This window comes from Phalangium opilio, unplaced genomic scaffold (assembly GCF_054372755.1).
Source record: "Phalangium opilio isolate 3A_F unplaced genomic scaffold, DU_Popi_V2 ptg000013l_1, whole genome shotgun sequence".
Taxonomy (NCBI): domain Eukaryota; kingdom Metazoa; phylum Arthropoda; class Arachnida; order Opiliones; family Phalangiidae; genus Phalangium; species Phalangium opilio.
Window position 1 is genome coordinate 10,531,627 of NW_028324148.1, and position 22,479 is coordinate 10,554,105.

Genomic DNA, 22,479 nt, shown 5'->3' on the forward strand with positions numbered 1-22,479 from the left:
GATGCTATCATTAAAACAATAAATTAATTAGCCCATATACTTAACATTATAATTTAAGTCATTTCGCAATTAATCTATGCCCAATTATTCCAACCGTTTCATTGAAATTTACTTGGTTAAACAATTGGCCAGGGACTTACCTCTTAAGTAGTACGCACGCATTAAGAAATATTTTTCTGTCTTGAAATATGTTGGCCAGAAATGTAAAAATATTCTTTAAGAAATAACTTCGATGAGTTTCAACCTATTCTTTTTTTTAAAATTGATAGATAATTTTAAGGCTTTTGAGGTATTACTAAGCACGTGTAAGTCCCGTCAATTAAAAGCCTCAAAATTAGTTCAATTAAATTCGTTTATTGTCAGTAAGTCAGGATCATTAATGGACACGTTTTCACATAAGAAACGCTCAGACTGTTAACTCTTATCAAAATTACATAGCCAAAGAATCTCTTAGCAGTAGTAGACCATTAATTTTTAAGGGAATTACAAAGGTCCATTTATAGCCTACTATTAAGTTTGTAAAATTAAATACGAATTTATTTTTTATATTTGGCATTAATTGGTTTTTTATCGCTTACATTAGTAAATTGAATTCACCCGTTAGCAGAAGTATATAATCCCATCGAAGTTCACATTACTTTCCTCCCACAGTTCAGGGTTTGAGATAAATTTTTAATAAATGTCACCCTTACAATCTCACGTCTTGATTTTGATCTGGATATAATTTCATCCATGCTTACGTTTGGAAAATTTTCACTGGTAACAGATAAAAATCAACGCTCATAGAAACTCACACTCAGACACTCCCTATGTAATGAACTCCTGATATCACTTAATTAACTCTTGTTTGTGGTAAACAGTGAATTCCAAAGATTATAAAAAATACCTTTCCAGTGGTACATGATAATTAGCTGTCATTTTTGATCAATTTTGTTAGTTTAAATGCAAGTGTTATTGATTTATTGTTAGTTTAAAATGTGAGTGTTATTGATTTATTGTTAGTTTAAAATGCAAGTGTTATTGATTTATTGTTAGTTTAAAATGCAAGTGTTATTGATTTATTGTTAGTTTAAAATGCAAGTGTTATTGATTTATTGTTGTATCATCCATGAACGTTAAATGGTCCTTAAATTTTTCAGATATTATGTTGGGAAAACCGAGAAATAGTATCAAAATTTAATTCCAAGATAAGTCTATAATCTTGCTTTAAACAAGATGAAAAGTATGAAATCTTTAATTCATACTTGGTCAAAAATAACCAGTAAAAATAATAAAAAAAACAATCAGAACTAGAGTATCTATAGGCCGAGTTGGGTCAACAATCCAAAAATGACGCCAAAGTCCTTTTTTTTCTTTGAGAAAGGCATCATGTTTCCGATTAGTGGCGATAGGAGGCGCTATTTTAAACGGTTTATATTCGCATGGCATCATCCTTGACTCATTTTGTTCTACGAAACAGATTCACGACTGAGTTGGGGACACTAATAGAGTCACCTATAGCCAATAAACAGAAACATGATGCGTTTAACATTCCTTATCCCCAAAAATATAACTTTTACGTCAATATTAGTCTATAGATACTCTAATTATAACACCATACCTGCTACTGAAACTGTAGAATTGACATGAATTCAGTTCTTTGAATAAAGTTTGTTTTACTGTGTCTTCAATTTTTTTATTTAAATTGAATTTAATTACTATAACTACTGCACCAAATGGCATGAGTTTTTTGTTTCCATTTCATTATTCTTGAAACCCCCAATAACTGTGGGTTAGGTTTGAGGTGATGTAACCTTATTAAATGAAATTTGCTCTTTTTAAACCTACTGATCATAAACGCCGTCAGAGCGTTACTAACAGACAAAAGATTAAGATGGGTCGACTGAAAAATGTTGCAGACGTATAGTATACTTCTACGATAAGTATGGGTAGAAAGCCTATTTAGAGGTGGGTCGGAATTGGCCGGAAACAGAAATCATGTCTCACTGTGGCCTCAATTATACCTGTAACCTACTCACAGTAGGCCATAATTCTATCTTGTTTCGGTTTGTAGCAACCTTTAAACATAGATGGCGCCATAGTCTCGCAAAGACATTTCTGATTCAATGAATTCCAACGGCAGACATATACATAGGGCATTATTGGGTTATGGTTAAACTTGATACACTTCCAAGAAAAACCTTTGAACGAAAATGACGCAGCAGTTTTATTGCTATTAGACCCATACTTATATACAATGTTACCGGTTTATGTTTATACTTGATACACTTGAAAATAGGCTACATTCTCTTTACACACCCAAAGCAATCATTTTCGCGGTTTGTCTATAGTATACAGTATGTATAGGCCCCTTCAAAACCGGTATCTATCTAGCTTGTTCTTGGAAATATTTATTTAAATGGAGTGATAACTCGCCTATATATATTTCTGTCTTTGCTTTTTATACACTAGTGAAAATTTATTTTTATATAATGAAACATTTAATAAAAAGAAGTTAGTCGACCTTACATAGACCGCCGTAAGTGGAATCCACGCGCGGTGACTTAGCGGACAAATCTTAGATTATAAAATGAAGATGTATGAAGGCCTCACGCGAGCCTGCCTGATTCCGAGACCTTTAATAGAAAGGCATGTCTGGGGATGAATACTTTCCAAAATTTCCCAATGTAAGCGGCTGTCATGTCACTAGTGAGCTCAATGTCTTTCCTTTCCCCCTACAGAATTTATATCCCCAGATTTTTTATAATCGTTCGTTTTTTCTCAAGAAAGAGAGCCAGCCGGAGTCGAACATTTTTTCCTCTCTTTCAAAGAAATCTTAAAAATTTTTCTATATGGACAACATCTTAGTCGCAATTGAAATATTTTCGACAGTTTTTAGCTCGAAACGTTTCTTTGATGTTCCAAGGACACGTCAGGTGCCTCCAATGATAAAATTCAAAACGCGCTCTAAACAGATATAGTACATACACTCTTGCTTCGTTCAGCATGACTATGACACAAGTAAAATTACGAATACGTAATATTAAAATCTGCGTGTGTAATGAAGTATTCCAATTACCTGTACTGAGATTTGCTCTTTTTCGTCAAAAATCGTTCATAAGTTGCTCTGGTAACAAAATGCGTATCATCTTCGAGGCTGCTTCAATGTTAATTTTTTTTTTTTTTTGACAAAATGTCTCTTCAGATTTATTGAGCGATCCGTACTGTTCTGGATTCAGATGAAGTGCGAGCGTTCAGTAAACGGAGTTTACATAGATCTACAAATTATAAACGGAAAAAAAATTCAGGGCACTCCGAGAGCACCCCAGAGCAGTAAATGTAATGTGTTATTAGCCTGTCCTATTCGGCCATTGCGCAATTACACAAAAATTGCTAACTCATAATGTTAAACCTGAAAGGTTTTGATGAAATTTAGGATTGAAAATAAATAGAAAATTGACACCAAGTCAACGTTAAGAACCGATTATTGGAAAGGTATATCGACTACATAAGCGACGTTTCCGAGAAATTAGTTCCAATCCGGATAATTATTCAATTAAAATTATATTACATAGTTTTCAAGCTATGAATATTCATACTTTTTACACTAAGTGGCCTGGCTAATTGTATAAATGGTATAAATCCTTCTAGCCAGTAAACTTCGCACACCATTATAAAGTCTTAAGGTGTCAGAAAACGTTGAACCGAATTACTGGTTCAACAGAATAAGTGTAACTACTATTTCTCTATTCAAAACTGGCAGTGGAGGAGGTGCCAATAATCGCACGACACCATAAAAGGCTTAAGCCCATGAGCGCTATAATTCGACAAATTATTTCTTTCACGATACGAGTTCAAATTTGGTAGCGTTTATTTTTTTGCGCAGCTCCGAGCTGCAGTTCCGTGCCAACGAATTTCGTGCATCCACTCTAAACAGACACACAGAAAAATCACCTACTACCTACCTTTCTAAAATCAACGTGGATTAAAAATTGTGACAGTAAGCATGGGAATGGTTTCTGGAAATAATTGAATGACCACGAGCAATTCTGTCTCAGTGCTAGACATACAGTAGTTAACAGGAGTTAAAATTAAATTTATGTTAATATTTCTGGTTGATAAATTGACGGGTGTGTAGATGGTGTATATCCTTCTATCGTGGTTTGGTTTCACACGCTATTTTTGATATATAAATGAAAGCAGTGAGTTTAGAAACGAGGAAGGATGTTTAAATTTTGTTAAGTTGATTACGTCAGAAAAAATCGAAGATCATGTATGAAGTGAAAATGTCATAAAACAAAAAAGGATAATTAAGAATAGGGTGGGAATTAAAATATACGTGTAAGGCATCTCTAAGAAGCACTGGGGTTTAACCTGTTATAGGGCAACTAGTACCACGTGACGGATTCGCACAATAGGAATAGTCTCCAGTGCTAAGCGGAGATGCCATAAGCTAGGTTCCCACTTGACAGAAAATGACGACCGAAAAATTTAGCGATGCGTCAAAAAATCGGCTTTTACGCAGGCCTTCGACGGCAAGATTTTAGTTCGGTTCACACATACGACCGAATTCAGACCAAAAAGGGTGGTCTACCGGTAGTCACGTGGCACGAGTTGAAATTGGGACTAGGAGCCTTGGCCTTGGCTTTTCAGTTGATGGTATCTTAATTAGGGAGCTTACTACTACCAAATGAAGGTAAGAGAGATTCAAACTCAAAGGTTTGCTAAATACAAACACGGCAAAGCGACTCGCGATCAAATACGTTTAGAGAGTTGAGACTCAAAAGTTCATAGCATATGCAAATGTCTATGTGGCAATGGCGATTGGCGAGTTTAAAAAAAACCCCAAAACGGGGATAAAATACTCTCCTATTATGACGTCAATAGAGGGTTCATCCCGAAATGAATTTTGATTGGTTATCAAAATAGTTTTACGTCGGCCTCTGCGTAAAAAATAGAAAACCAATTCTATTTCGGCGCGTTCTGCGGAAGATGTTTAACCGCAGAGGTACTTAACGCAGTGTTTTCGGCCAAGTGGGAACTAAGCTTAACGCCTAGTGTCCATTACGGAAACTTCATTATCTGTATCTTCTTTAATATTGCAAATAGAAACATGGTTTCAATTGATGTATTCGTTACTTTACACGCCCTTTCGAATCAAAAAAAGCAAAAGTTCTTGCCCGGCGTATCCGTTCAACTTAATAGCTCGTATCTTCATTATTATTGTAGTTACAGACACATAGTTTCAAATTGTAATTTTGTATGTTCTTTCGAGTAATATTTTCGTCTTTAATGAGCGTCTGGATATATCATATTGTATCTACGAACGCAACAGACATAAATTTTATAAACCGATAATATGAAAAAAATATATTTATACGGAGAGTTCCGCTATTGAAGAAAAGAAAGGAGAATATAAAGAGCGTGGAGAAAAGGGAAAAAATAAAGTTATAGGTTTTGCATTAAACAGGATTAGTCGACGCGAGGTAAAATGGTTTGAAAAGGTTTACCCTAAATCCGCTAACAAAGAACCGTCGTTGCGTCACTGACATCTGGCGATTGATTCTAAGCTACGAGTCTCGACTGAGCCTTTTCTTTCGCAAAGCGACTGCCACTTCAAAACGACGCGATTAAATTTATCACGTGATATACAGCTTATGATTTTGGGAGGTCATGTTTTTTCAAGAGAAGAAAAAAATATCTATTTAACATTGCCTAAAACCAAAAATGCCGTAACTCCAATTTTTATCTACGTGTGGTTAAATAACATTTCGATTTTACAAACCAAGTATTTGGTTGTCTCTTGTGGTTTGTTTCTGTGTGTCTGTGAAGATCAGATACGCGAAATCCAATTTGTTGCAGAATAAATAATTTCCACAATTATAATGGTCACTTGCAATTTCGTGGGGCCGAGCAATTCGTAGCTAATGCTGTGCCTCTTCCACTACCATCTCGAATAAGGAAAGAGCGTCAGACCAAGAAGGAATTTACTATAAGAAGACACATATTAATCAGATTTTAGGCTTCTACCCTTACGCCGGTGTAAGTGGACAAATAAGCCCCACCCCTTTCATATCTGTCATTTATCCGCGCTTTCCCATTGGATTCCGTGGGGGTACGTCATACAGACGAGAATTACGCAAATGACGTATTTCCGACTAGAGAAAAAAAAACTCGGGCAAAGTAGTAAACAAAAAACATGGAGGCTGCCGCTGCCCCCGGTGCTGAAACGGTACGGGAATTATTTTTAATTGCCATTAAGCAGCTAGTTAACAATTATGAACCAAATTCGCTGGATTTGGAATACGTGTCCCTACGTGGAAACCGTTCCATAATTATTTCTAAAAAAAATCACGTGTACTATCCTTATGATTTCGTAAGCGAGTTCGAAAAACCAAACCAAGGCTTCACGAATTCCAGGGAATTTTGTGAGTTGAATGTCACTCTGAAGCCGCTTAGAATTGTGATATCGTTAGAGACGTTTAAGTCTTCACTTCAGCTGCATCATAGAGAACTAAAAAATATTTCTAATTCGTTCTCGTTTAATGAAAGTGAAAATACGTGGCACTTATCAGTAGATTTATTGGATATGCTAGAAAAGGTAAAAGAGATTGATGGCGGAAATTATCAAATCTGTTGTGGGTTTTCTAAAGATGAAATAGCATTAAAAAGTCATTCACCGTTTATATCTTGCTTCAAATACCCGTATACAAAGTATGTGTCCAATAAATGTGAAGGAATTTTGAAACGATGTATACCAAAATTAAACGAAACTTCAGTGGGTAAACTTAACATTCCACGTTGTAAAAAATGTAAACGGTGGCTGCTAGGCTCCATGGATCGTGATAAACGAAATGCTGTAAAACGAAAAGCTGAAAACGAAATAGAGAAAGGGCCAGCTAAGGTATTGAAAACAGATTGTCAGTCAAGATACGCTATTTCAAAACTCACTCCGAGAAGCCGAAAGAAAAGAATTGCTAACATTCGAAGAGAACGTCAAAATTTGGGTCGAAATTTGAAAGTCTTGCGACAAAAACTGTCTAAAATGACACTTGTGTTAAATAACACTCAGTCTAATGAACTTAACGAAATAGTAGATTTAATATCGACTAAATTTCCGGATAAACTAAATGATGTTATAAACACTGCACCAGATTTGCAAACAAAATTAGCCTTAAGAACAGCCTGGAAAAAGGATCGTCAGGCCCAACATGAAACAGACAAGAAGAACTTTTTAAAAGATCAAGACAAAAATGGTAAATTATTGTAGTGTTTTATTCCAGTTTAAAGAAATGTTTAACCCTAAAATGAATTCTAATTTTGATTAAATCTCCAAAATATACACTTAGAAACTGGGTCAAAGCGAAACAGATGGTCGATGATTACCTACCGCTTGGCTTTAGCGGTGTACGTTCGAAGCCCAGCAGCGTTCAAGGCATTGAAAAGCTTCAATTTATTACAACTTCCAAGTGAGACTTCCCTGAAGGAGTTTACAAGGGCAAACTTGGAAAGACCAGGACTATCAGACAATTACATATCTGAACAAAAGATTTTGTATGAAAAAATGAAAATTGAGAAATTACAACTTGGACATCAACCTCCTTTAGGGGAGGGAATCTTGATCTTCGACGAAGTTAAAGTGATTGGGAAGGTTTTGTGGAATTCTACAAATAATGAACTTATGGGTTTAGCCATGACCCTTAAGGAGATGAGTTCTCTTCATGACGTTTACTCATTCTTGAATGATGAAACTCCAAAGAAGACTGAATACATGCTCCAATTTCTTTGGAGAGATATTTCGAATAGATTTGATATTTTAGGGCCATACATATCGTCAGCTGGCAATATCAAGCAAAACCTGCTATATGGAGTCTTAATGGATGTCATCGCTCTTTTTGAAATGCATGACTTTCATGTTCGGGGCCTGGTTTGTGATGGAGCATCCACTAATCTTGGTGTCATGAAAACTACAGTCAATCATAGAGGAAGTTTCGGATTTTCCAATACCAGAAGTGGATCATATTACAGCTCCCTAGAAGTACTGGACGATATAACATCGCCGTGCATCAGCATTGTCTCCTAGCACTGAAGAGAAAACGGTATATGCGAAACGCAGCGGCGAATTTGTGAACTAAACCAGAGGAATGATTTTGGCGCGAAAGAAATTTTTAATAAGCGGGCGAAGGAAACGGAAGTAAGTGGTACGCTGGTAGCCAATGAGGAAAGGTTTGAGAGAGAAGAGCGCGGAAGGAAACAAGTTGTTCCATACAAAGTGTTGGGTTCTGAATATAATAGTAGAAGTCCACTTTTTTTTAATAATTGGCGGTCTCTAGGTATTTTTTAAACGCTTGTGTTGAAAAGGAAATTAATATGAACTCAAATTATCAAAATAGCCCTCATCATGCTAGAATATTTTTCATGCATACTTAATACAGCACTGAGCTTCCACCAAGTGTCCTCTGCTTCCACCGATTTAAAGGTTTTTAGCGGGGATAGTTGGACCGATTTATAACTAATTAAAGGTTGTGTTCGTCGACATAGAAATTTGTTTTCCTTTTGTAAGTGTGACAAATTTTTTCAATGGTAGAACGTTTTCCGTTTGCGAAAGATGCTGGTCAACATTTTTCAGTTTTACAAAACGTTTTTTTAGTTGCTTACGGTTAAGTGCTTTTAATATCGCATAGATCGTGTTCAGAAGTGTCTTTCATTTGGGCATGCGACGATTGCAATTAGTTACATTGATCCTAACATAAGCCATTCTAAATAAAAATTACAACACGATAATAAGCTTCACACAAATCACGACACTGACGGCGGTCTGACAGCCATTATCATCAACCGGAACTTCCGTATGTTAACCTAACTCAAGATCCGGGTTAATGGGAAAACTATACTTGTAAAACTGAGCTACAGATGGCGGGCTTGGATGTCTTGGAAGAAAACGCTGTTTACAAAAGCACAACCTACGTCCAGTACTTATAGGGAGCTGTAATATGATTCACTTATGCCAATACAAATGAACATGAAATACCAGTCAGCTTCCCAAATCCATTTTGGCCATTCCACGATATATATTGGATAATTTGTCCTTCTCATGAGGTTAGCTTATTTAATATTTATCATTGATTGTTTCAATTAAATAACGCATTTTTTGTTTTTTTCAATAGCTGAAAAACCTCATTGCTGCGTTGTATCAGTCCAAACCAAACTCAACTAGGTTATTTTCAATAAATAACGTGGAATTTGGATGGAATGCTATTCTTCAATTATACGACGTAAACATGAAACGGAAAGAGAAAAATTTACCATCATTGGTAAAAGGTCTTCAGAAACGATATGTTTACAGAGATCCGTGGACGCGACTAAACGTCAAACCGGCAAAGGTGATGCAGGTAATACAGTTCTAAAAATTATTAATGGCTAGAATGAGGTTCCTCTCAATAAGAAAAAAAATCAAAATCATTTAATTTTGTTACAATAGCAAGAGGAAGTATTGGCAGCACTATATGAGATGGCTTTGCCGACTAATGACCCAAAACCACCTAATTCTGACGAAATTCTCGAAACTTACAACTTTCTGTACGCTTGCAGTCAATTGTTTGAAAACGGTATTTTATTTAATGATGGCTTTGTTCGTGATATGGGTCACCAATGTCTTCAGAATATAAAGGCTGGATTCCAATATTTTGTAAATTGGTTAAATAGCCTTGTGGGTACGTAAAAAGTAAAAAGCTCTTTACACGTTTTTCATATAATGAAACTAACTTTTCCAGCTACCTATCCTGGATTGGAAACTACGGAATCCCAACGGCTATTCCTATCTTGGCAGGTATGATTTAAAATTCAAAGACAAGATGTTACAATTATTTTTTTTTTCTTATTTCAGACTTGGGATAGACTGAGGATAATGGTTTATGGTTTCATTGGGTTAGTGGATACCTTTATTAATGATAACCCAGGATATTTCATCTGCCCTGGATGGATAAATGGAAGCGCAGTGGAAACACTTTTTTCGCAGTTTAGATTTTCTATGGCAGGAAAATTGTCAGGAATAAATTATAACTTCGCTGTGAGAAATCGTAAAATGAAGTCTGCAGTGGGAGGCAGAAAGTTTAAACGCGATGACTACCGCGATGCTCCCCTTTCAATTGTGACAACCAACTTAAAACGATTAAGAAAACTAAAGACAAAAAGTATTTAAATGTATTTTAGCAAGAAGAATCAACTTCAAGCAATTTTGTATATCCATCCAATTGGGACTCAAAATAAAAAAGATACTTGGGAAATTAGTTTCTTTTATTAAAAAATCTGAACAAGTGACGTATTTTGAACATATCACAGTCGTAATGTTTATCACTAAATTGCTAAAAATATCACATATAATTAATCAAGACGAGATATACCTATTGGTATATCTCTTCTTGAATTAATCAAGATTCTTCGTCGAGCTTTAGATTTTGACTTGGGTGTTGAGTCCATATTAGGAACAGTAGTTGTGTCATATTTTGATTTAGACTTGGGTGTTGACTCAATATTAGGAATATTAGTTGTGTCATATTGCTCTAGGAAATTTTCCAATTCGGACTGAAAATCACTATCAAAATCATCAAATTCATTAAAAATATCTTCACAGTTAGAAGGTAATTCTTCAGATATTTTAATCGTGTTTTTGTTACGTTTGCTTGAGTTTGGTTTGGTTTCTTTGCCTTTCTTCTTTTTACTTGGAAAACTTTTCAAGGTATCTCTTAAAAGCAAGCCTCCTTTATCATTTTCACAGTGCAAGCGAATAAAATCTCCAAACCTTGCATTAGTCATTTTTCTTAAAAATATTGTTGCGTATTCTTCCTGATCCTTTCTTTTGACTGATGTATTTGGGCCCAGTTGATCGTTTATAATTGTGACTAATTGGTTTTTCAAAATTTGGTTATCCAAAAAGTTAGGTTTTCCGAGTTTAGCAAATTCTTTTCCTTGCGCTTTATAATTTTCCTCCGTAATAACAGAGCTTGCAATTTCTTCAAATGATTTAAGAAAATATTCGAAATTTTTGTTCAGAAAATATAAGTTCCCTTTATTTCTCCTTCGTAAGCCGGGAGGAAGCTTATCCTGCTCATGCGGTTTCATTCTAATTGCCGCATTTATAACTGAGAATGCCCAAGCCTGGTGTTTTTGTTTAGGGAATTTGCTATTTTCCTTCTTTTTGTGGAGCTTTGCGATTTTGCCCATCACACCTCCTGCTAGTGAGACTAATCTTGTATCAAGGAATGGATTAGTTGACGGTCTTGATTGGGGGTCATTTGTTATCACAGTTTTGGGTTGGTTTTTGGCGCCTAGTATTTTATTGGTGAAATGTTCATATATAGCCTTGGAAAGGGCATTTGTGACTTTAATAAATAAATGCAGCCAACTCTCTACTTGAGATACAGTTTCAACCGTTAAATTTTCTCTCTCGTAGAGGATGGCCTGGTTTACTTTTAGAACTTTAAAAATCACTGATGTCAGATCTTGAATGCTATCGTTGGAAATGCATAATTTGTTTGTGACTACTATGCCACAAATAGCATAAACATTTTTATTTATAATATCAAGCAATTCATGCCATTTCCTTAATAAAAAGCAATTGCTATTAATTACGTTCGGTTTGGAATCATCTTCAAAAAATATTAACAATATTTTCCACATTTTGAAAAGGAATGATTCTGCATTTTCTGTTGGCGTTGACAAATAATCTACTATAGGTTGTGAAATATTGGGAAAGGTCTTGATTTTACTTAGAATGCTTGTTCTTATAGCTTCTTCAGTTAAGGATTTAAGATTCAACGCGATATCACTGACATTAACAACCCTTGTATTCTTCACTACTCTTCCACTCTTTTTCTTGCTTTCTTCTGAAACTTTCTTGCTGCGCTTTTGCTTTGGTTTTACAGTGGTTTTCTGGAGTCGTTTCTGTTCCACTTTCTCCTTCTTTTCCTGTTTTAGTCGCAACTTTTCTTCCTGCTTTTTCAGTTGTTTTTCTTCCAATTCCTTCAACCTTTTCTCCTTCAGCTCAATTTTCTTTTTTTCCCGTTCTAATTTCTCATTTTCCTTTTGTTTTGCTTTTAAATCGCGAGCTTCTTTAAGTTTTCTCTCCCGTTCCATTCGTAGCTGTATCTTTTCTTGCTTTTGTTTTTCCTTTGAAACCAAAAAAATAATTCAATAAATCTAATAGAATCGTCTAAAGAAACAAAAAAACATTACCATTTCTTCCAATTTCTTGGAATTCGTGGAGCACTGACGTTTCTAAGATTAAACATTGAGGTTAACTGAATTCTTTAACTAAATTAAATTAATTAAATTAATTAGCATACCTTTTTTTTACCAGCATCCATCTTTTTACAACCACCCTGTTGGTACTAAGCCTAAGCTAGAAGAGAACAGACTAATTTGCAGACGACGTTTAAAAACGGAAGTTAGAAAACAGAGTCAAAATAAAATATTAAGTCCCGCCTCCTACTCCGCCCTCCCCCACCCATGAAGGGGGGGATTGTCGACTATCACGCGCACACCGGAGATGAATATATGTCTTCTTATAGTAAATTCCTTCTTGGTCAGACTTACTCTGTTCATGCCGGAATTCTTGAACTTCTTCAACGTTTTCTGGCCATCACAATACAGTAATGGCAGTACTACGTAGGTAAACGGCATACCCGTCTATCTCTTAGCTCAGTGTCATCCCCCTACTGGTCACGTACAGTATCCCCTCTTACAAGAGGGCGTCCAGAGGGTGGGATTCACATTCTACGCCCCTCTTTACCACCACAAGTCTATTGAAGGCTTTACACTACTGTTGCGTTTAGATTTTAACACCTTAATATTTGATTAATTGTATCAATTTGTCGTATAAATACTTTTTCTTGTTACTGTGTTTAAGAATTACTCTTACACACGTAGACATTAATATTGCGTAGTTTTATTGAATGGCAATTCATTGTTGCATGCATTAAAAGTGTTTTACATTCCAAAATTAATCTGAAAAAAAAAAATAAATAAACGTAGAATTAGCACTTTGAACCAGCAGACCTTCAGCCTCGGTCATGGTAGACTTCGAGCATGCACAATGAATAAACCTCAATTCGTCTGAAGTATATTAAACAATAACTTACTTTAATTTCTTTCCAGATGGTCGATTTTTTATGAGGAAGTGTAGAACTGACGTAAAATTCTACTGTTCGGGAAAAGTAATGGAGAACACATCATGTTTTCGCTTATCGAAGATAGGTAGTTGGGAAAAGCGCCATCTATGTAACAACTTGATGCGTTACCCAATTATTTTCCCAAAAAATTGCGCTTTGACGTAAATTTTAGTATATAGACCCTTTCGATGTAAAAAAAGGGCAAAGACACGGGGGTGGAACTTTGCCTTCCATTCTGCTTTTTGGCGCCTGCGCTGTAGGCTTGGGAGACCCCCTTTTGTATGTGTCGATACTAAGGGTTGCTTACCCCGTAGTTACCATCGAAAGGGTGTAATTATAATACTAAAGGTAAAACCGTAACTTGCTTGGCGGACGCAGGATGCTCGCTGCAAGATCTAGAAGGGGCTACTGTAGGACAGGCCAAAGTTCAGTTCATAATTGGCTGTATGGTAGCAATCTGCCACCATAAAGCATATTTAAGGAAATTATCACACCGATTAAACCGCTCCATGTAAAATTTGCATGTATAATGGTATAAAACTAAATCTCTCAAACTTGATAAATAAAAATATACCTTAATTTAAGTGTCTATGTAACAATGTTGAAACAAAAAACCAAAAAGGATTTATTAGGCGATTTTCGATAAGATATTTTTCTAGTATTCACCGGATATCTGAATTTTTTCTTGAACAGACGTTTTCCAATGGCCGCCAACAATCTGCCATCATAAATTAATGTTTAATTAGACAATATTGGGGCCCTAGAGTATCTATCGAATATATTTTGTTAGAGCCCTTAGAGGATGTACGAATATATTTCCAAGACATTTTGGTGTTAATTGTTTTTAATAAATCGTTATCGTAACGAAAGGGTTTTGACGAAAATTTAAAACTGCAAATATCTGTTTTCGAAGGGGGAGCATTGTCGTCTGCCTAACCTAAGTTTAAACGGAACATCCGGTATGTGGCTACGAAGACATCGTAACGAAAGGGTTTTGACGAAAATTTAAAACTGCAAATATCTGTTTTCGAAAAGGGAACATTGTCGTCTGCCTAACCTAAGTTTAAACCGGAACATTCGGTATGTGGCTACGAAGACATTAGATTGGGCTTTAACGTTACCAGTCCTTTTGCTTCAAGTCATATCTAACGTCTTTGTCGTCTACTCATACCGGATGTTTCGTTTTGAAAAAAAAAAACAACCAGGTGCTCAAGCACCAGACTCTATTTAAGGGGTGTCCCGACTTTTGGAAAAGGTCTATGTCCAAGAAATATTAAAATCAGTTAAAAAGAACTTTTTTGGGAAATACGTTACGTAGGCCTACATTCTTCCTCAGGGCTGAGTCTGCAATGTTTCGTTGAAAAAAAAAGGTGTACTACCAGACATACAACCTTTTTGAAATTGGAAATGTCATAAGCGTCGAGACCAAAAAGGGATTTATTCGAAATTTCTAAGACATAACTTAGGATTTTTCTTTTTGGAATGACGGTTTTTACCTCGTTACTCGCAGCCAAGGTCCGTAATAACGGCTGCTCCATATACTTTAAAGACGCTACAGTGACTTTCTAAGCCTTACGTTGCCAGAGGTTAAGCGTCATTCTTAGACCAATAGAAATGCGTTTAAGGAGTTAAGGCACCTTAAGATATAGCATGTGCGCTTCAAATATTTTAATTCGCTGGAATTTCCGGGAAGCATTTGGAATGTCGCTAAAAATCTAGACATATCGTATTCTACTACAAAAAAATGCATTTATGTATACACGTTATTTTCCTATTAACACTTGAAAGCGGATGACATTTTCGTTGATTGGAATTGCAATGTTGTTGACTTAATATAGTAAAGAGCTAGAAATGTGTTTTGCTAACTTACCAAACACTGCTGTATGTTATCGATTTTTAACATACCATAATTTTACCATGATAATTAGAGCTCGGCATTATCTATCAATTATCCACTTTATTTTATCTTTATCCATACCCGAAAATTATCCACAGAACTTACATGTTAAATCGTATTATAATCCACAAATTTGCTTATAAATAATCGATTATCCACCAATTTGTGGATAATGGATAGAAAATGCCGAGATCTAATGATAATTAGCTATTATCGTGGAAAGGTAATTACCAATTTATAAAATAGGGTATTTATCATGGAAATTTTCCCAGTATAATACTGATTTATAAAATAGAGTAATTTATCACTTGGTAAATTATTGACTTTTAATATGTCGTAATTTTACCATGGTAATTTACCCGATATATTAGCTAGTATAGTGGAAAAGTAAATTACCAATTTACGAAATAACCTATTCATCATGGAAATTATCCCAGTAAAATACTGATTTATAAAATCACTTGGTAAATTTTTGACTTTTAATGTGTCGTAATTTTACCATGGTAATTTACACAGTATATATTAGTTAGCTATAATAGAAAAAAAATTATCTTGGAAAGGTAAATTTCCGAATATAAAATAGCGTATTTATCACCAAAATTTACCATACTAAAAAATTTGTATAGTGTTCTATTGATTTATAGTATAGACTAAATTTTGCGTGGTAAAATGCGACCGGTAAATTATCAGTTTTTTTTGGTTTTATGATTCAGCAGTAATTTACCGAGAAAAAGAACCATATTTGACAATCATATTTTTAACATCTCCATAAACAGCATTTATATATTTTGCGATTTTTTTTAAAATTAAATTTTATAAGCATTTCAAAGAAATCGAAGATATTCCACGAAAAATATTTTTATTTAGAGTTAGGTATAAGAAGAAATAAAACCTGAAGTAGCTTGACAAAATGTTTGAATTATCAAGCCAGAAGGCTAATTTTAATTCTAAAATTAATAACTTTAAAAAAAATCCTACGATATAAGAGAGACTTGACGAAACTTACCAAAAACGCAAACGTCAAAATATGACACTTGTTTAAATTTAGCAAGTTTTAAAACGGAAATATAAAATGACCTGTTATTTCGCGCTTCAAACTCGAAAAATCTAAAACTGAAGATTAAAATTAAAATGAAATAAATCTGGAAAAGGGTTAGCAATTAAAACATTTGCCTAATGTGTTGTCGTTATTGTTTTTAGACAAGCAATATAACTTGATTTATTTACATTTTACCATTACTGTGGTATTAGCATTTGTCATTGTCACCAAAGTTCAACTTGAATTTAAAAAAAACGGCACATATCCTTGACAATAAACAACTTTCAAGAAGACACCGTAGTAATTCCGAAAGCGAAAACGAAAAGTAAAAAATAAAAATACATCGATGTATGTTTGACCCGAGTATGACCTGGGAACTTTGTACCACGAAAATTTCTTCTTAACTTTTCCTAGGAGCGGTATGATATCCACCATTTCGACCCACAATTTTATAAGAAAAACAAAAAAGGTATATAGTTGCTTGCTGGCGGAAGGAAGGAAGGTAAGGCGAAGGGAACCCAACCACAATGTCGCTTATAAATCCCCGCGAAAGAAGAAAATTCGAGATTTCTATCTCTTTTACCTTTAGGGATGGCAAAGCATCTGATCTATTTACAAGCTTATTTTGAAGCCGTATTTTCGGTCAAAAGAAAATGGCAGTAGTTCACCAATAGTGGAAGTTAGCGGGTCACGGGCTAGGTCAAACGCCCCGTTGGGTTGCGCGCTTCTCGGCGCGCGGTCGTTCATCACGGCTGACCACATTGACAAGCGCGCCGTTTCGTTTTCTTATAATCGAAAAATTCTTTTACCCTGGTGTAGAGCCACTACGTCCGTACACTGTCTGCTTTTTACCCCCGCCTTTAGGCCCCTTCTTCTTATATTCGTACTCAAGGGCGCTAGCCCTAAGCAGCGGGAAAACACAAGGAGGATGTTGTACAGGAGGAGTAAGATGAACGGTTAGATTAATCATAAAAGAAAATTTTGTAAAAAAAAATCCACTAAATTGAACCATCTCTTGTGATTACTTAAAAATAATAATAATAATAATATTGATATCGTTAACTAATGTTACTGGCAAACACAGAGGCTAAAAGCCTATACGAAGTTGTAACCGGGACATACATTACAAATAATATAGCACAAAAATAAATGAAGTCATTTTAACCGTGAAACAAATATTCTTTCCGTATACTGTGAACCATTTCTCTCAAGCTGATGGACTTTGGAAGTGAATGAATGTTTTGAAGGTGTCTAGTTATGGGATCCAGTGAGGGTTTCGAATCGTCGAAAAGCGATTCCAATCTGCCTTAGTTCGTTTTGCATTATTCCTATAGACCATTTCGATGTATCTAAGAGGGAAAGACACGAGGGTAAAACTCTGCCTTCCATCTCGCTTCTTTGCGCATGCGCTGTAGGATTTTTGGATCATGAGAGAGCGCAGAGACGGCAATGTATCAGCCCCCTTTTGTGTCCCGATAAGGTTACCTACCACCTTTTTATATAATCTCGTATTTGACGCGCAAATCGAATGTAGATGGTAAGGTACGTCAAACACCGTCGTAATTTAAGTTGAAATAAATTCTACAAACGAAAATACTTCGAAATAACTTGCTCGTTGTTAATGAAGTGACCATAATCTCTCTCGTGATTCATATTCACGTGAAACCTGATTTAAAGTGTATACAGTAAAATGGCTCAATTTGTTCCCTACAACTATGACCGCTAAGCCTAAAACGTTAACGGTTGCTTGAAGGATCAGATCCATAGGGCTTTCATGAATTCGTGCTTTAAAACAACCTTATATAAAGTGAGTAGATAATGCGTAGTAATGTGTGAACAACATGAACAATGATGGAACAAATTTAGGGTAATAAAAATTCATGAATAACTTAATTACCCTAGCGTGATAGTAATCTATATCTATATAAGTCAAAGTCCCGAATGACTGAATGATAATCAACTCTCAGCCAAAACTACTTTACCCAGAAGGTTCATAATTTGCAATGAACATCATTCTAAAGTAGTAGGCCATCTAAGAAAGGATTTTTCCAATCCGCCACCATCTTGAAAAATGCTGAAATTAGAAAATATTAGTTGAAATATCATGATTTCAGAAAAATATTAATTGATACGTCATGAAATAGGAAAAATATTAATTGAAATATCATGAAATCAGAAAAATATTAATTGAAATATCATGAAATCAGAAAAATATTAATTGAAATATCAGGAAATCCGAAAAATATTAATTGAAATATCAGGAAATCAGAAACTTTTTAATTGAAATTTTCAGAAACCAGGACAATATAAATTGAAATATCCTGAAACAAGAAAACTTTTAATTAAAATATGAGGAAATCAGAATTTTTTAATTGAAATACCCTGAAATCAGAATTTTTTAATTGAAATACCCTGAAATCAGAAACATTAATTGAAATATTCTGAAACGAGAAAAATTTTAATTGAAACATCCTGAAATCAGAAAAATACTAATTGAAATATTCTGAAATCAGAAAAAGTTTAATTGAAATATCCTGAAACTAGAAAAATATTAATTGAAATATCCTGAAACCAGAAAAATATTAATTAAAATATCCTGAAATCAGAAAAATCAAAAACTGTAATGAGTCAGTGAGTGCACAAATAATTTATCCTTCTCAAGTTGCTAAAAGAAACAAAAATTAGGCCTTACAACTGAACCATTCTCAAATCATCCCACCAGTGTCAAAATTCAACCCTCTTCAAATAGCTAATTGACTATATGGCAACAAAAAGATTACCCTAACATCAAACCTTTGTTTAATCATCCCACCAGAGTCAAAATTAAGCCCTCTTCAAAGTGTTAATTGACTCAAAGGCAACAAAATAACAACCCTAACAACTGAACTACATCAAACTATTTTCCAATCAACGTTAAAAGTTATAATTTTTCACAGCCTTCACAAACACCATGCAGGTTGCCTCCCCTTTCCATTAAATTCTCCTTGGTTTGAAAAAAAGATACCTGAGCTTAGGAATCCTTACCCACGTGTAAAATCTCTTGAGATATTTCTCGCTGCGGCTGCCAGACCCTGAAAAAAGAAAAAAATCCACCCGTCTTGAAACAAACGCTCTCAGTGTACGCACCCAGGAGGGCGACCGCTAGAACGCCATATACTCCATTATAAATCATTGTTCTTTTAATAAGGAGTAACTTTATCTTCGCACTATCATAAATATTGCTACGAAACTAGTCATGGATAGTTGCGGTGCAAGTCTCTGGCAAGAGTCCTTTAAATCATTTGGCGGCCCAGCTTCACCGTGCACACACATTTTTTTATTCATTCTTTTTCTTTTAACAATTAACAGGAGATTTTTCATTTTAACTCGTATCAACATTTCTACTCACTAAGTTCGTAAGCTTTATTTATGCTAGCGTTTTTCAATGGATGGACTTTGCGATTCTAAAAGCCCATTCAGACTCGAGTAATATCTTACTTTCTCGTTAGTCGGCTCGGTATGTTCATTTCGCTGTTCAGACGTAAGCAGACGACTTAAAACGAGGCGCCTCACATGGTGATTTTTAAGCAGAGACTTTTGAATACTAAAGTAGCCGAATCTAAAATGACAAATACTGCCAACCAGTGAGCACAAATAGAATGGACAGACCAAATTCTCCTTCAGCCCCCCCCCTTTCAAAAACGTTACCAGTGCTGCGCCTCTCAAAGAGCGTGCCTCACATGCGCAATCGGCGCAACAGAGATGAAAAAAATCAGAGAAGTTTGTTTATGTTTCGGGCAGTTTTACGGCTGAGTTGTGAGCCTCTAACCGTATTTTCGTGTTTACTCTTTTTGAATTTCCTTCTCAACGGATCACGTGACGTCTTGCTCTTCGGCTGTGCGCCTGAGAGCCATGTTGTTCGGCCGTTATAGTTACCTTCTCCCTTCTCTTTTTCACTCTCCTTTCTATTTGTGCTCACTGTACCAACTTTGCCTAGAATCCTAAACATTTTCATATATCGTCTGCTAAAGCATAGCTCACTGGATCATGCGTTATTAAGACATGATCGAGTAAGCTATGGCTAAATAAATGGTGCTATCGAGGTGGTGCCAATTATAGACACTGCCCGACGAAACTGAAAATTTTCAAACCGAACCCGCGGTGAATCTTTTACGCAGTCGTTGACACGTGTCTAATTAAGCGAGAAAAGCTACTTCACCGACATGAAAGAAAGGTTTTAGTTTAGTCTCAACGGACCTTAAAGAGTACCAGGAAATAATTTTTCCTTTGCGTCCAAGTACAGTAGGATTAGGTGAATCTATTAAATTAATTTACTTCCCCTACCTTTAAGCAGGGATCTCTTTGAAATATCAAATGTCCTTGATATACCAGAAAAATTGCAGATCATTTACGTTTCCTTCCACTAGCGACTAGATTAAAAGAGTGCTTTAAAATTTCGAATAATCTTGATAAAGTAGAATCCTTATCTCCCCTTGCTCGTGCCATGGTTTTGTGTATCAACAAAGTGCCCAGTTATTTTAACATTTCTTAATACAATGGCAATGTGTATAAGCTTCACCGTTTTTGCAACGTCTTGATATTAAACACGTGGAAATATAGTACATCCTGTTTCGGAAAGGTTTGTCAGAAATTAAGGGAGATGTTCTTTCAGAGATTTCGAGTCGAAAATATTCGTTGACACCTAGGCCTAAGGGCCACCATTTACAAGTTGAGATCGGAGTGTTTTACGAACTACCGCTTAGTTAAAATAGCAATGTATTTCAGTTTCTTAGTTCAATTTAAGGGGTTTCCCTAAAACACTCCAATTAAAACTCGAAAAGAGTTGACCGGGCGACAAAATGTCATAAGACAAATTAAACTTGAAATCGTCCAAAGGACACTGCACTTAATTTCTGACAGACCTTTCAAAAATACTCTGTATACGATGTTACTAAGAAATAAATTTCATTATTCAATAGTTGGATCTGTAAAAGAAAGGAGCCTTTAGACCTCATTCAACTCTTGTAACCATGTTACATTCACGTGGCTATTAAGCCATCAAATTCGGGGTTTAAAAAAATTAGCAGCTGGCGCACACAATTTTAGTTGGTTAGGATTTGAAAACGCTGTGTTTTGTGACTCATTACTGTGTTTTGAGATTTAAAAGCTGTGTCGAAAAATTTTCAGATCAGTTTTTAAATTTTTAGTAAATAGGATTCAAAGACCAAAATAATATTACCAAAAAAAAGTGTATGCCACGTGGATGGTAATTGTAAGTCTATTATTGGCCTTCAAATTATATTTTCACTGTCCCTAAGAGTCTAGCCTAGTGACCTTCTTTAACACGGGCTAAAAAATCTTATTTTCACCTAAACATTTTGAAGCCCTATATGGTAGATTTTTCATAATAAACTTTTTTTTTGAAATCTAAAAAAAAAATCTATTTTTAAGCGATGAAAAAAACTTTGAAAATTTTAGAACACACTAAGTTAGTTTAATGTAACAAAATATTAAACGACATAAAATATATAGTATGTATAATTTTCCAAATCCCGCAGTCCTTCTAACCACGATCGAGTGAGATAAATTTATTGTGGGATTAATACCAAGATTTAACTTGATTTAAATGGATCCATCTTTGGAAAACCTCAGGTTTATTTTTCTCCCCTAAATCAATAAAAGCGATATGTCTTTGACCGGGAAAATATGCCGCTTTCACAGTGACAGTTTTTTCAGTAGAAGTGAAGCTTCATTTGTCATTATTCCAATTAAGAAAAATTCTTTTGGGAAGCGGCTAGTCGGAGGGAGGGACCACCTCTCCAAAAACCTTCCAAGAAGACTTATCACCTTAAAAAGCGTTTCTTCCTCTAAAGAGAAAATGAAATGATCAAATGCAACTTTAATCGATTTAGATTGATGAAATTAAACGCGAGAAAATATAAAAGTTAACTCGGGATTTCAAATAAATTTTTCTTCTTGATTGTTAGTTGCAAATGATGACGTAATTTACGGTTTTCCCGTCAGTGACGTAACCAAGATAATTTTCAGATTACTTACTTGAAATTCGCTAAGAACAGATACTACTACATAATTTAAAATCCTAAGAATTTTGTGACATTTAGCACTTTATGTTCTAAGTGATAACGTAGTTAACGGATGTGACGTCAGTGACCAAAACGGTTTTTTTTATCCACTCCTAATCTAAGTTGGGTCGACTGGTTCCAATATGCCTTTCATTTCATTGTTTTATTTAATTTAATTTATCAGTAGTTTTTTATCGCCTCCTGCCGGCCAGAGGTTTTAAAAGCAGTATTTTTTTTAATAATTTTAACATTCGGTTCATTGTAACATTAAAACATAGCTGATTTCTTTCTATGTTCAATCGGTGACCATTTTCAAAATGGTGGCAAAAACTG

The 22,479-nt window shown here is 35.1% G+C and overlaps 3 protein-coding genes and 2 long non-coding RNA genes across 7 annotated transcripts; 2 read left to right on the top strand and 3 right to left on the bottom strand.

Annotated features, from left to right (window-relative positions):
• Positions 1 to 350: 350 nt before the first annotated feature.
• Positions 351 to 13,199, bottom strand: LOC149708991 (uncharacterized). Its single transcript, XR_016381257.1, has 5 exons — positions 13,119 to 13,199; positions 12,864 to 12,984; positions 12,574 to 12,799; positions 3,059 to 3,257; positions 351 to 2,989 (listed from the first exon to the last, which is right to left on the bottom strand). It is a non-coding gene; the product is annotated as an uncharacterized LOC149708991 (long non-coding RNA).
• On the top strand, positions 5,974 to 8,247 carry LOC149708992 (uncharacterized). The gene is made up of 2 exons (XM_089864427.1): positions 5,974 to 7,235; positions 7,329 to 8,247. The coding sequence occupies exons 1-2, from the start codon at positions 6,179 to 6,181 to the stop codon at positions 8,060 to 8,062; spliced, it is 1,791 nt and encodes a 596-aa protein (XP_089720553.1). The 5' UTR covers positions 5,974 to 6,178; the 3' UTR covers positions 8,063 to 8,247.
• On the top strand, positions 8,968 to 10,265 carry LOC149708993 (uncharacterized). Of its 2 annotated transcripts, none has more exons than XM_089864428.1 (5): positions 8,968 to 9,078; positions 9,147 to 9,371; positions 9,461 to 9,692; positions 9,753 to 9,808; positions 9,866 to 10,265. In XM_089864428.1, exons 2-5 carry the CDS (start codon positions 9,261 to 9,263, stop codon positions 10,178 to 10,180), a joined length of 714 nt encoding a protein of 237 aa, XP_089720554.1. In that variant the 5' UTR covers positions 8,968 to 9,078; positions 9,147 to 9,260; the 3' UTR covers positions 10,181 to 10,265. The 2 variants fall into 2 exon arrangements, with proteins under 2 accessions (XP_089720554.1, XP_089720555.1); XM_089864429.1 differs by having other exon boundaries at positions 9,753 to 9,804; positions 9,866 to 9,997.
• Positions 10,258 to 12,353, bottom strand: LOC149708994 (uncharacterized). Of its 2 annotated transcripts, XM_089864426.1 has the most exons (4): positions 12,324 to 12,353; positions 12,214 to 12,255; positions 10,656 to 12,147; positions 10,390 to 10,573 (listed from the first exon to the last, which is right to left on the bottom strand). In XM_089864426.1, the coding sequence occupies exons 1-4, from the start codon at positions 12,342 to 12,344 to the stop codon at positions 10,542 to 10,544; spliced, it is 1,587 nt and encodes a 528-aa protein (XP_089720552.1). In that variant the 5' UTR covers positions 12,345 to 12,353; the 3' UTR covers positions 10,390 to 10,541. The 2 variants fall into 2 exon arrangements, with proteins under 2 accessions (XP_089720550.1, XP_089720552.1); XM_089864424.1 differs by having other exon boundaries at positions 10,258 to 12,147.
• Positions 13,194 to 19,695, bottom strand: LOC149708995 (uncharacterized). Its single transcript, XR_016381258.1, has 3 exons — positions 19,562 to 19,695; positions 19,109 to 19,155; positions 13,194 to 18,158 (listed from the first exon to the last, which is right to left on the bottom strand). It is a non-coding gene; the product is annotated as an uncharacterized LOC149708995 (long non-coding RNA).
• Positions 19,696 to 22,479: the final 2,784 nt, after the last annotated feature.

Excerpts from the sequence above, each read along its gene's own strand:
- LOC149708993 (XM_089864428.1), top strand. The coding sequence starts at position 9,261 with ATGAAACGGAAAGAGAAAAATTTACCATCATTGGTAAAAGGTCTTCAG. Across the intron at positions 9,693-9,752 it reads TTGGTTAAATAGCCTTGTGG|CTACCTATCCTGGATTGGAA; the intron begins GTACGTAAAAAG and ends TAACTTTTCCAG. Across the intron at positions 9,809-9,865 it reads GGCTATTCCTATCTTGGCAG|ACTTGGGATAGACTGAGGAT; the intron begins GTATGATTTAAA and ends TTCTTATTTCAG.
- LOC149708992 (XM_089864427.1), top strand. The coding sequence starts at position 6,179 with ATGGAGGCTGCCGCTGCCCCCGGTGCTGAAACGGTACGGGAATTATTT. Across the intron at positions 7,236-7,328 it reads AAAAGATCAAGACAAAAATG|AAACTGGGTCAAAGCGAAAC; the intron begins GTAAATTATTGT and ends ATATACACTTAG.
- LOC149708994 (XM_089864424.1), bottom strand. The coding sequence starts at position 12,344 with ATGGATGCTGGTAAAAAAAAG. Across the intron at positions 12,256-12,323 it reads TGGATGCTGGTAAAAAAAAG|AAACGTCAGTGCTCCACGAA; the intron begins GTATGCTAATTA and ends GTTTAATCTTAG. Across the intron at positions 12,148-12,213 it reads CCAAGAAATTGGAAGAAATG|GAAAAACAAAAGCAAGAAAA; the intron begins GTAATGTTTTTT and ends TTGGTTTCAAAG.